The sequence below is a fragment of the Colletotrichum gloeosporioides genome (genome assembly GCF_011800055.1).
Source record: "Colletotrichum gloeosporioides strain Lc1 chromosome Unknown consensus_1, whole genome shotgun sequence".
NCBI lineage: Eukaryota > Fungi > Ascomycota > Sordariomycetes > Glomerellales > Glomerellaceae > Colletotrichum > Colletotrichum gloeosporioides.
In genome coordinates this window covers 14,785-27,698 of record NW_025544646.1, presented here as the reverse complement: position 1 = coordinate 27,698, position 12,914 = coordinate 14,785, and the positions used below count along the sequence as shown (strand labels likewise).

Below are 12,914 nucleotides of genomic sequence, written 5' to 3'. Positions count from 1 at the left end.
AGGCCCTTATGTAAGGTAAATGAAGGAATAAAGGGAACCCACGTGGGAGTTCTTCTGCTGCTTGCGGCTGACCACTAGTGGGTCGACCGGGCTTCCGCCAATTAAGGTAGGCGAAGATTATTGGAGGTACAGCGATGAGCAGTGCGATGAGAGCAATCACAGCTTCGGCTGTCAGCTTCGGCTGTCAGCTTCGACATAATAATGGGCATCGGAGGTTTTTCTAAGAAAGTTGCATAGAGCAAGCCCCGAGTTTTCTGGGTTGAAGGGTGCGTGATAATGGAAACGTTCAAGAAACTGGATGCTGTTTAGTCGAAAAGCGCTGAGACTTCGAAGCCAGCTACGGGCATCCATGGATCCTTGGACAGCTCTGCAGTCTGCAGCCTGGGTGTCTCGACCTGACGTCCTTTCCTATTGGTTTGATCATTAAACCCCACTCACACATGTTCTGCACAGTTCTATTCTTTCGTCTCCTACTGGCTTCATTCCCAAGTGTCGGTGTACGCAGCCAATCACCTCACACCAACTCATCGCTCACCTTTTCTCCCGTTCAAGCTGGATTGCTCTGCACCGCCCACAGCTCGCTTCAGCCACATTACGGTTTCACTAACCAGAAGTAGGACTTCTCAACGTAGCCACCGGGTATATTGGCATCCTCACTAGCAACGTGCTTTTCGCACCTCCCCGATAAGCTCCTTATCGTGAGGTCGTGTGTCGAAATATAAGTAATAAGAACACCACGGACCAAATTGGTTGTAAGAACCCTACAGATTGAATCACAATGAGCATAGTTATATGATGTTAAACTTCTCGACAAGAGTCAGCGGTCAGATACCAACTGGGCTTCTTGTAGTCATCACGAGTGCTCAATATTTTAGGTAAATCGAAGAAATTCTCATTACAGCTATTTTTCTCGACCTTGATATGCTGATCCTGTTGTCTCCGTGACGCAGACAGGCGACAACCTGACCTGTCTCCCCCGACCTCACAAGAGACTCTCTCAACACGGACAAAATGAACAACGTCCTGCAGTGGGCTTTCCGTCATCTGCAACGCAGCATTGCTTAATCTTCTGGACTGTGTCACAGGCACCGCAATTGCCAGAGCCACAGAAATTGGCCTGGCGAGACATAAGGACGTTGCTGCTGTCGCCAGCGACACCTGCAACAGCGATGCTGGTAAAGGCGCTGAGAATGATTGTAAAAATGGCGGTCTTCATCTTGTCTGGTAAATGATGTTGCTGTAGATGTCCTGGTGGAAGTATCGCCCAGGGTCGGATAGACGATCCACGTATTTGATGAATAAGGAATTGTGTGAAGTTGAAATTGGAAGGTGGTCTGATGTTTGAGATGAACTGTGTGGTTCAGATGAAGAAGATCAATCAGCCTTCTTATGAGTCATTGAACCGGGTCATTGACGGCGACTTTTCAGGAATATCTCCGGATCTCCCCCTGATTAAAACTCCACACGGGGAGTTCTTAGCGGGCACTTTCAATTTAGTCTCCAAATAAAGCTGTAACAAAACGGGCATCCACGCCTGGAGACTCGAGCTTCCTCTGACTCGTAACGGTTTCCCGAGCCTTGGCTCGATTCAAGGGAATCCAATACCGAAAGCGACGTAAAAGGCCAAACGCACCCGAATACGGGTAGAGCCCAATACAAGCACACGCCGATATTTGCGAATTACATATTACACGCGCCCGGGTAAAGAACGACGGTGATAGAGAACATGAGAGCGGCAAAAAGGACAGGCGACGGCAACAGAAGGGCTGATGACTACGGTAACGGCAGAAAAATTGACAACGGCTGCGACAACGACGACGACGATGACGGCAATACCTTGCAACGTACTCAGTATGCCATGTAAAAGGAAGCAGTTTTGGCAAAGAAAACGTGGCAGTTGGTAACGAATGGTGACTCCACCCGGTCACCTTCATTGCAACTAACGAGTAACAAGTATAGCCGGAGCGGTCAACTGCGTTGTTCAATCTTAGTCTACAACCAGGACGCTACGGAACCTAACAGATCCCGTCAACATATGGCCCATAGCTTCATTGACCTTCTCCAGAGGAAATTTCTCGACCAGGCACTTTACACCATGAACCTTTGAGAATTCGAGGGTTTCCTCGGCGTCAGTGATATTGCCACTGGGCCAGCTGAGTACGGAGGCACCCTTGCGTAAAAGAACCGTGGTGTCGATCTCGACGTTTCCAACTGGGGCAAGCACGAGAAGCTTTCCCAATGATCGGAGACCGTTGACCAAAGGTGAGATGGCTTTGGCGTGCGGAGCAGTTGCGACGATGAGATCGGCACCACCAAGGGCTGTCAAGGCCTTCACTGGGTCTTCGGCGCTGGTGTCGACGTAGTGATGTGCGCCAAGCTCCTGAGCGAATTCCTTCTTCGAGCTCCCGGAACTCAAGGCCACAACTTTGTATCCCATGCGGTTTGCATACTGAATTGCGAGATGTCCGAGGCCACCGAGGCCTTGAACAGCGACGAGACTCCCAGCCTCGATGCCCATCTTCCGAATACCATTGAAGCTTGTGAGACCGGCGCACATCAAAGGAGCAGCTTCGGCGGGGTCCATATCAGCAGGCACTCTAACGATAGCTTGGGAGCGCACCAAGACGTATTCGCCAAAGCCGCCGTCCAGTGTGACGCCATGCGCCTCTTCGTTCTGGCACATCTGCACAAGACCGCGAGAACACTCACGACAGGTGCCGTCATGACCTGAAAAGTTGGAATTAGTAAGCGAGTATGTCCAACAACCGTTTCACTGACCTCCGTGCCAAGAGCCACCAACACGATCTCCAGGCTTCACTTCCTTAACAGCGCTGCCAACTTGCACGACATCTCCGATGATCTCGTGGCCAGGCACCCGCGGGAAGGAGTTGCCGAAGTAGCCGGCCGCGACTACAGCATCAGTGTGGCAGACGCCGCAAGCGAGGACCTTGACAAGAACTTGTTTGTCCCCAACCGTGGGCATTGGGATGTCCTTGAGAGCCAACGGTGAGCCGGGAGTCTCGGCAACAGCGACCTTGTAAGACGATGGGAGAGACATGGCTGTGATGAAAATAGAGAAGAGGTTCCTTTCAAGTGTGACTTCAAGTAGTAATAGGTGCGGTGTGATAGATCCCTCAGATAGAGAAAAGGGTCGATAGTTATTGCGACGATCATCAAGAAGGCAATTGAGGACATTGGTTATTTATACCCAAAGCTCATTGATCCCATACACGAGGGCAGCTCTGGCTCAACGGGGAACATTGTGGCGAGTTGGATTCCGTTCCCGCTTAACCCGACGATCCCTTGAAATGTCTAATCGTTGATGATTAATTGTATTCCGGGACGCTAACCTCAGCTTGCTTTAAAGAGTGAATGGCCAGGATCTTGAGTATTGAAAGTGGAGAAATGAACCGTGTAGAGACTCTACGAACGACCGAGTTCATCATCAAACATGGTGATATGAGCCGTAATCCCGTGAATTCGGACTCGTTAGTTCAACGATTTCCTAAAACGGAATGAATAAACTCCGTTTGGGTTAAGATTAGTGCCGAAATGATTTATAAGCGGTTTTGTTAAGTGGTATCTGGGTGTATCCGTCTGGATGTCTCCGTGAAGCTAACTTCGCCAAGGTTAACCCCACCTTAAATAGCCCGATGCTTGCAAACTCCGCGTACAAGAGCGACCAAAACACTGAAATTAAGAAAATAGCAGATACGTGACTAAAGGTCCTTTCTACAGGTATAAGTCCCATAGTGAAACAATCTACAGCAACACCTAGCCTGCAACCATATCACCACCTTGTGGCAGCAAATGGTTAGACCTCCTGTATAGCACCCAGTAAGTACCAGAACACAGGATGAACCCAGCAAGAATACATGTGACGTAATTTATTTCGCCGGCTACAAATAGAAGATGATAAGGGAAAGAGTAGAAGAACAGTGCGATAAACTACCATGCCAAGGTGATGATATTCGCGGCAAGGCCAAATCTGTCAAGCCAGAAAGACCCCTTTGCCAAAGCATTCCTTCAATATGAGAGCATCCAAATAACATAGATGGCGTATGTGAAGTATTGGGACAGTATGCGAGCGGAAACAAAAGAACTGAATACTGTTTGTGTCCCGAGGTACACTGCTTCAATCAGACTGGCCCAAATAACACAACCACAAATGAGCCCAAATATGGGTATGAAACGGAGCTGGAGTAATCGCGGCGAGATATCGATGGAATGGGAAGCCCTTGTTCCGCGCGAAAGCCCACGGCATTCAGAACTGCCATGCATGAATCCGAATGATAACAGCCACTGTGATGAGAAAAACCAAGACTTGAAGAGTAATTGCGCGGGCTTCCCTACCTGACACCGGAAGAAAAAGGGCGAGAGAGACAAACCCGAGACCGTTGTTGATGGTTTCGTTCATGTCGCGTACAGAAAATAGTATGGCCAGCATCATTGGAGGCTCGTTGGCCGTGCCGACTACAACAGTTCACAGCAAGGCCTTGGGCACGTTCTTTCGAGGTTCCAATATCTAGTCTGCCAGATATGAACAGCAGCATCTAAGATAAACACCAAATTGATGCGTTCATGCCGAGGGAAGATGCCATACCGATAGGCCAACCCGATGTGTTCTCAAAGCCGACGAACACAGCCTTGGCTGTCTGCTTTTTCAGAGTGAAGGACAGAGGGGTCATAAACATTAGGATCAGAGACGCAAGACAGAAGAACAATGCGCCCTTTGCAGCTAATCCAAGAAGACGCTCGAATAGATCGAATGAGAACGTTTTCACTGTGATGATCTGATACACCAGCAACGTGATCCATGGGTCTGGGTTGAATGTCAGGTTGAGCAGCTAAGACATTCCAATCACCATGGTGGCCGCAACTAATGTGCCGGAAGCACAGATGCAGATGGCCCCATGCCCAAGAGAGAATGGCAATGGTACACGAGAGGAATGACTTGATCCTCTTGGGCGCTCATTGGCTCACCCAGAAGTATTGCCCGACAGAGTGAGGGAACGCCGACGCGAGCTCAGCCAGACTGATAGCACAACACAGCCGACGAATGAGAGGATGACAAACCCGTATATAGACGCAGGCCCACCCCCAAGTGGAAGTGTGAATACACAACATTGACTTTCTTGACGATATTCCTCAAACTTTGCTCTTCATATGACTTTAAACACGTGAAACTACTGACTTAATAAGATATGGGGCCCTCACTGCAGGGAGACCAGGGAAAGCCATGATGTTCTGCCTAGATATTCTCACTGGCTACGCGTGGTGTTCAAGAGTAGATCAACGCTCACAATAAATCTAGTAATTGATATGCGATTTCACCTTTCAATGGTTCTGAGTCAACCGCTTTATGTTGGGTCAGCATATAGTCAAGGTACAATGGGCACAGAACAAGCCTCCCCCGGAACCTAGCGCTATCATGCGTAAAACAGACGGACCAAATGACAAGGTGGCCTTCGACCTGCGTGACCTTTGCCGAAGTTTGGTAGCCCTAGAATGTAGTTGCATCCTCTTTGGCTTTCATATGCAGTGGCCGTGGTAGAGCCCACATAGGCGATGATGCAAACGCGTAGAAAGTACCTTGCTTTATCAAGCCTCTTCAAGCATCCTGATGTTTGACTTTCCCACTGCATTGCTTGTCTGTAAGCACGCTCCCGCGAAGTGCCGCTCACCCTAACAGCTCACACTGACAAGAATCAAACCAATTTTACCAGCTGTGTTGGCCTTCTAGCGCTGTCTTGGTGCGGTCTTCAGTTGAGGAAATACGATCCTGTCAGCTACATGAGAACATCAAGGCCTTCACTTGGCGTGCTATGGTGCTACGTTTCTCTCAAAGTCTGCGTCAACTGAGTGAAGCAGATAAAGAAGTATAAACACGACGGCTGAAGCTTGAGACAAGACGAATACCGGTCCTCTCCTCACCAACCCCCACCGAGGGACTTGATAATACTCGCTTATCTTAGTCCATGGTGCTGGGTGCTGCTGGTTGAATGGAATCGGCAACGCGACTGTCTTCCTGACCCGTTTCAAGTGCGGACGCGCTGGATATCTATGGATGCGCTTGACAGATGATGATACTCATGTTGAGTAACTCAACACCCATCATGTGATAAAGAATGGGGAACGCAATTGGAGATGCATGACATTTGAATTGCCATCAACCCCAGCGGGGATTCAACTCCTTTTCTCCCGCCCCCTTGCGGAGAGAATCAAATTCCCAACGGACCCCGTTTCAATGCGACCAATTCTCCGTCCTAGTTCGCCCCAAACATCCCCGTACGAAACAATTCCCCTCGTATCCCCATGTGAGAGGGGGCCGCTTTCACCTGTCACCGCACTACCCCGCCGCACCCATGTGAAAGCGGAACTATTTCCCGCACCCCGGGCAGCAGGCTTGCGTATTCCGGATGGACCCTTCTCCCCCTCCATCGACGCGCACTTGTTGCTGATTACGGATACAGTTTACACACCGCGAATTTCCTGCTCCAGGGTCTTGCAGAATGGGCTCACTAGCCAGGCAGCAACCAGCGCTTATTTGGCAGGGGCTCCATAATTGCTCCATAAACTCCCCGATACTGCTCTCCGGATTGTCAGGCCTCGCCCCCAAAGGCCCCAAAAGGCCGTACCCCATCATGCGAAATATCGGGGCAACGCAATCCTTTGAGACAGTAACGCCGAAGAGCTTCAATGCAGCCATTCATTAAATGCGAACGGGCCAGTCGGGTCTGAAGAATCAAGGGTTCTTGGTTTATCTACACTACTCTTGTACTGATCTACTAGTGCGAAACAGGTACCGGGCCAAAAAGCCCAGCAAGATTGCCACGCTCTGCTGACCGACAGATAGCCCACACCGACCTTTCCTCTACAGCTTGGATGTTTTGATCTTTTTTTAATTCGTTACATTATGAGCTCGTAAGACTTTGGAGGGGCTCTGGTATCATAATCATGCCTTGGTGATGAACATGGACTGGGCGTTGCAGTACGCCTTCAGGCCGCCGGCGCCGTACTCGTATCCGATACCGCTCTGCTTGTGGCCGCCGAAGGGCGCGTCGTACTGGAGCTCCAAGTGCGTGTTGATCCAGACGTTGCCGGCCTTGAGCTTCTTGGCGATGGCCTGCGCCTTCTCGAGGTCCTTGGACCAGACCGAGGCGCCGAGACCCATGTCGGTGTTGTTGGCGCGCTGGATGACTTCCTTCTCGTCGCTCCACTTGAGGACGGGGAAGACGGGGCCTGCGTTGGTCTTGCATTAGTCGCTGGACAACTTTCGTTTGGCGAGATGAGTGGAAGATGGCAAACTTACCGAAGGGCTCCTCAACGACAATGCGAGAGTTGTCGGGAGGGTTGTCGACCATGGTAGGGGTAATGAAGTAGCCCTTGCCGTTGGAGGCAGGGGCCGTGGAGCCAGCGGCAAGCTTGTGCTTCTGCTCCTCGATGTCCTTGAGGAGGTCCTTGACGCGCTCGAACTGCATCTGGTTCTGGACGGGGCCGAGCATGGTGCCCTCCTGCTGGCCGTCGCCGACGGGAAAGCTGTTCACGACGTTGGCCATCTCGGCGAGGAGCTCATCGTAGATGGACTCGTGGATGTAGATGCGCTTGATAGCGATGCAGACCTTGCAGTGATCATGTTAGCAGCTACCCAAACGGACCTTCTGCAGGGGCCGATCGGATCCTGTCAGACGCCAAGTCTTCCAACATACCTGTCCAGAGTTGTACAGAGCCAGGGTGACGATCTTAGGCGCAACCGCCTTGATGTCGACGTCAGGGAGGACGATAGCCGCGTCGTTGCCGCCGCTGTGCGCTCACGAGTCAGTATTCGGGACTTTTTTGCCTGCCCGGCAACAAGGTTGCGGGCTGCAATTTAGCTGCGTTGCGGGAATTGCTCCACTCACAGCTCCAGAGTGACGCGCTTGAGCGTCTTTGCGCAGCTCTCCATGACGCGCTTGCCCGTGGCGGTCGAGCCCGTGAAGCTGACCTTGTCGACGCCAGGGTGGGAGGTGAGCCAGGGGCCGAGGTTGTCGTCGCCGCTGAGCGCCTGGAAGACGCCGGGCGGGAAGACCTGCTGGGCGAGCTCGACGATCTTGAGGTCGCAGTAGGGGGTGAAGGGACTTGACTCGTGTCAGCGCTCTTGAAACATGGGATGACGGGCCGGCGCGCTGGGAGGGATGGGGACTTACGAGGGCTTGAGGATGAAGGCGTTTCCGGTGATCAGGGCAGGACAGATCTTGCCGACAGCTGTGCAATTGCGTTAGTGAGGTGCTAGGGGTGATGATGCGATCGTTGAAAGCGTACCGAGGAGGATGGGGACTGCGAAATGATGTTAGTTCTCTATGCGACAGCTATCTTGGAAGTCCTAGGTAAGACTCACAGTTCCATGGGACAATGCCGACGGCAACGCCGAGAGGCACGTATCTGGTGATGACGCGACGATCGGGGTCGTCGCTGACGACCTCCTCGGGGAAGGGAAGCGTAGGAACACCTCTGAAGTGCTTGATGGCCTCAGAGATCTCGAATTGGGCGAAGCCAATCTGCGCAGCGCACGGTACGTCAGCATTACTCGCTCGCGAGCTCGCGCAGGGTCCATGTGCCAGTTCTCCCAGCATCGTACTTACAGGCTTGCCCTGCTCCTTGCTCAGCATGACGGCGAACTCGTTGAGGTTCTCCTCCATCAGGTCACCGAGCTTGGCGACGGCCTTCTTGCGCTCCTCGTAGGGCGTCTCGGCCCAAGCCTCCTGGGCGGTCCTCGCGGCCTGCACAGCTCTGTCGACATCCTCAGCGGTCGAGAGGGGCACCTCGGCGAGGGGCTCGAGTGTGGAAGGGTTCAAGCCATGTCTGGTCTTGGGTGTCGTCTCCAGCTTGCCGTTGATGACATTGTAGAACTTGGTGAAGTCCAGCTTCGAGGTGCCGTTAGCAGCCATGATGGGCGATTATCTAGTGTAAAACCGTTGGTTGATGGGTAAGGGTGGCGGCAAGTTACGTGCAGGTACGTAATGTGGGAGAAGAGTTTAAACGGCGTGAATCAGGGTCTGTGATCGGGCGCGCGAGGAGGAAGAAAAGTACACGAGAAGAGAGAGGAGCGAGAAACAAGAAGAGGGATGGGACGGGTAGTGTATGCGAGAGCGACCCTGCGTTGCGTTGAGCTCTCCGACTCCTTTCTCGCCCCTCCGCCTCGCCTCTGGTGGTGGGATGGGTGGTTTGTGCTGGTGATTGTGAGGGACAACGAACCAGTGGAGGGGTACGTGGAGAGAAGCTAGGGCACAAGACCGGGATGCCATGTCTTTGACCGAGGGGCCCCCTCGCCCGACACTCCACCGTCAATGTCACGATGTCTGCCAGCGATTGACATAGACTATTGCGTGGAAATGGAGTCTGGCCCGCGGCAAGCGGGGCCTGCAGCGACTGAATTGTCCATTTGGGGTAGCTCACCGATGAGAGGACCCCGGGTTACATGGCTGTTTGGATGCTGCTTGGTTGCTTTCGCATGTCGGCCATCCGCACCAACACTGCCAAGGTGAGACGGGGAGAGGCCGTTGAAACGTGTTGGGCCCCATAATGCCATTTTGCTGAAGAAAAACAGGTACTTGCATTGTCCAGAGAAGAGGGGAGCAGAGATACATGCGGGCTGATGACAAGCGGCACTAGCAGTACATGACGAATTCTTAGTCACCTAGGAGGTTACCTACCAGGTAGGTAGCAGCAGAAGGACAAGACAAAAAACAACTACCGAAACACCGCGCTCCATGGCAAAAAGGTACTTGGAGTGTGTGCTGCTGCTGTATGAACTGTATGAAGATAAACTTGACACAACACAGACACCTGCTGCGGGCTGCGGGATGCCGTGGGGGAAAAGTTGGAGACAGCTCGGCAACGTGCCGCACCCCTCACAGACGCACACACACTCTCTCACACTCACTCTTCATTCCCGCTCACTCTCACTCGTCAGTTTCTCTCACCCACACTCAAATCCCATCATCGAACATGTTTCCCGATTCTCCTTCCCGTCTGACTCGACCACCCTCTGAGCCGTGCAGCATCAGCCGGCTCGTTTTAGATGATATCCTGCAAGGTTGGTCATGCATACAGACTCAGTTCGAGTCAAGTTCGACCCGCCGTCTCGGCGCCGGCAGCCCAGAAATCGCCTCGTGCCAGTGCATCGGCACTTCGTCTGGCGCCGTCGCATTGGCTGCGCCATCCGTGATTGGAAACTAGGCACAAGTCGCCGATGGGGCGAAAGGGTGAGGGGGACGGGAATTGAGGAGCGTTGTTTTTTCGGCCAAAAGTAGACTTCATGTACATGTGTGAGCTTGTGTGGAGATTCCAGACAGCAGTCCGATAAGTTGAATGCTGAGCCCGATCTTTTCCCCTTCCTCTCGAAAAGAGAAATATAACGACATGCATCCCTCGCGATCTTTACTGTGAACTTGGACACGTGTAGATTTATCGATATAGCTTTTTGATGGCGACTACCATGGGCGGCGAAAGCAATTTCAACCGTGCTGTTGTGTACACCGAACCCGGAACGACCAAGACGGAGGTTGTCGAGCTCCCGATACCGACGCCTGGGCCCGGAGAAGTCCTCGTTCGACTGTACAGTTCTACACATTCTACTAATCTGTGATGATTGAATGCTGATTGTGTTACTATCCTAGGCAATATTCAGGAGTATGCCATACGGACTATGGCTTTTGCATGAACGCTTTCTCATCAGTACCGTTCCCTACACCAAAAGGTAAGTCACGTCCGATTCGAGATTGCTCTCGGCATATCAGGGATCTAACAAATACCACAGGTCAGGTGGGAGGTCATGAAGGTCAGTCGTCATCTCGTCTCGTATTCTGACTCCGCAAAGAAAGCATGCGAGAGTCAGCTCTATATTGATGTGGTATTAACTCGGATATTCTAGGAGTCGGAGAGGTTGTCGCTGTTGGTGTTGGAGTAACAACACCTGCCATTGGACAACGAGTAGGCATCAAGTATGCCGCAGATGCGTGTCTCAATTGCGGTAAGTCTTTCACCAGCCAGGAGCATACCTACACCAGACTAATCATGTCATCATCTCAGACCGATGCCTCCAAGGTGGCGAGTCATCATGCGCAGAGGTTAAACTATCGGGCTACTTCACACCGGGAACACTTCAACAATACTGTTTATCATCGGCAAGATACGTAACACCCGTACCAGATGGATTGGACTCAGCCGAAGCGGCTCCGTTGATGTGTGCGGGCGTCAGCGTCTACACCGCATTGAAGCGCGCCGACGCCCGCCACGGAGACTGGATCGTGATTGCCGGTGCCGGCGGCGGCCTCGGCCATCTCGCGATCCAATACGCAAACGTTCTTGGCTGCCGGGTCTTGGCGATGGACCTCGGCATCAAGGAAAAGTTCTGCCGCGACCTCGGAGCCCAGGAGTTTGTCGATTTCACATCCTTCCCCACCGAAGAAGACTTGGCAAACGAGATCAAGAGGATCACCGGCGGCGGCGCGAGGATCGTGTTGATGTGCTCGTCAAACAAGAAAGCGTACATCCAGTCGCCGCGATGGTTGGGCTTCCGCGGCAAACTTGTCTGCTTGGGCGTTCCCGAACACAGCAGTCCGGCCATCGGAGAGGTTGAGCCCATGCTCTGCGATGAGCTGACCATCTTTGGTAAGTGTGCTCAAGTGTCCTGCATATGCACCTGTGGGCTGGGGAACGTGCTGACAAGCGGCTATCACAGGCGTCAAAACGGGTAACCGTCTCGAAGCCAAGGAATGTCTTGAAATCGCTGCACGGGGCAAGGTCAAAACTCACTTTCAACTTCGGCGCATGAGGAGCTTGACAAAGGTACGGCACCCGAATCCGAGCTCGGCAACCCCGAGTGTCCAATTATGACGTCTGCCTGGAGATATGCTGACAATCACGACGTCTAGATCTTTACTGAGATGGAGTCTGGGGAAATACAAGGTCGCGTAGTCATAGACCTGAAGTAACTGCATGTACATAGCTGTCCTTGGAACTGGTATCTACTTGATGAATCAGAACATATTATGACCGAGAACCAAATGATCGACGATTGTGACAATCTATTGTATTGCATCCCTGGCCACCGTCTATTCTTGTCTGTTCATCCCAAGATTTCGGATAAAAGCATGGGGAAAACGGGCTAATGCTTAACAATGGCGACGGTGTCATCGGCCCTTGTTGAAGATCCGACTACTCGGCACAAGGATGTCTTGAGCTCGCATGGCACTATGGCTCTGCCGGCGAGAAAGCTAGTGTTCCGAGTCCGACTCACCCGTTGGCTGTGTATTTGTTGGCACCCGGCTCGAGGTCTCGGCATCCCACACGAATGTCACGCGGCCGCCCCCGGGATCTCCAACAACCGTTGATTAGCCCCATGCGGGGTAGAGACACCGGGGCAAAGTACGGGGTAAACTGCTCGGGGTGCGAGATCTTCCCCGGATTCTTAGATGGTGGAAAACATGGGGGATTGTGGAAAAGTGTGGCCTTGAGGCAGACGATGGAGGCGTTCTGACTCTTTTCTTCTCCACACTCCGCAATGAGCTCTGCACCCCGCGAGTGTGAGGGGAGACCCCACGACTTACCCCAGATGTGGTCGAGTCAGAACCGTTGGAACCTCTGAGTCGACAATTTCGTGACGTATGCCACGAGAGTCTCTCCTTCGATATCCAATGGGATCACACGAGTTTCAACGGTTCTCAAATACAGTCCCAGTTGGTGGCTGAGAGCAATAACGCGCCTACAGGGGATGGGTGAGTACTGCTTCTCGACTTGTTTGAACTACGCGGCTGCGGCTGTCCCAGTAGAGTGGCAGATTTTCTGACTCGAAGTAACAGTATGCGATCTGCTCGATTGAAGGAGCTATTGTTCTGACACGTCTCTATTGTTCCTATCTGACGCTGCGTTGG

The 12,914-nt window shown here is 52.4% G+C and overlaps 3 protein-coding genes across 3 annotated transcripts; 1 reads left to right on the top strand and 2 right to left on the bottom strand.

The window, feature by feature from the left end:
- Positions 1 to 1,987: 1,987 nt before the first annotated feature.
- On the bottom strand, positions 1,988 to 3,058 carry GCG54_00009784 (Alcohol dehydrogenase patD; the record flags this gene model as incomplete). The annotated part of the gene is made up of 2 exons (XM_045409722.1): positions 1,988 to 2,727; positions 2,779 to 3,058. The coding sequence occupies 2 exons, from the start codon at positions 3,056 to 3,058 to the stop codon at positions 1,988 to 1,990; spliced, it is 1,020 nt and encodes a 339-aa protein (XP_045271259.1).
- A 3,897-nt stretch (positions 3,059 to 6,955) lies between these two features.
- On the bottom strand, positions 6,956 to 8,927 carry GCG54_00009783 (putative aldehyde dehydrogenase FUS7; the record flags this gene model as incomplete). Its single annotated transcript, XM_045409721.1, has 7 exons — positions 6,956 to 7,242; positions 7,313 to 7,622; positions 7,710 to 7,803; positions 7,902 to 8,117; positions 8,187 to 8,244; positions 8,378 to 8,537; positions 8,622 to 8,927. 7 exons carry the CDS (start codon positions 8,925 to 8,927, stop codon positions 6,956 to 6,958), a joined length of 1,431 nt encoding a protein of 476 aa, XP_045271258.1.
- Positions 8,928 to 10,465: 1,538 nt separating this feature from the next.
- On the top strand, positions 10,466 to 11,975 carry GCG54_00009782 (Alcohol dehydrogenase 2; the record flags this gene model as incomplete). Its single annotated transcript, XM_045409720.1, has 7 exons — positions 10,466 to 10,596; positions 10,659 to 10,738; positions 10,799 to 10,819; positions 10,913 to 11,011; positions 11,071 to 11,652; positions 11,711 to 11,829; positions 11,916 to 11,975. The coding sequence occupies 7 exons, from the start codon at positions 10,466 to 10,468 to the stop codon at positions 11,973 to 11,975; spliced, it is 1,092 nt and encodes a 363-aa protein (XP_045271257.1).
- Positions 11,976 to 12,914: the final 939 nt, after the last annotated feature.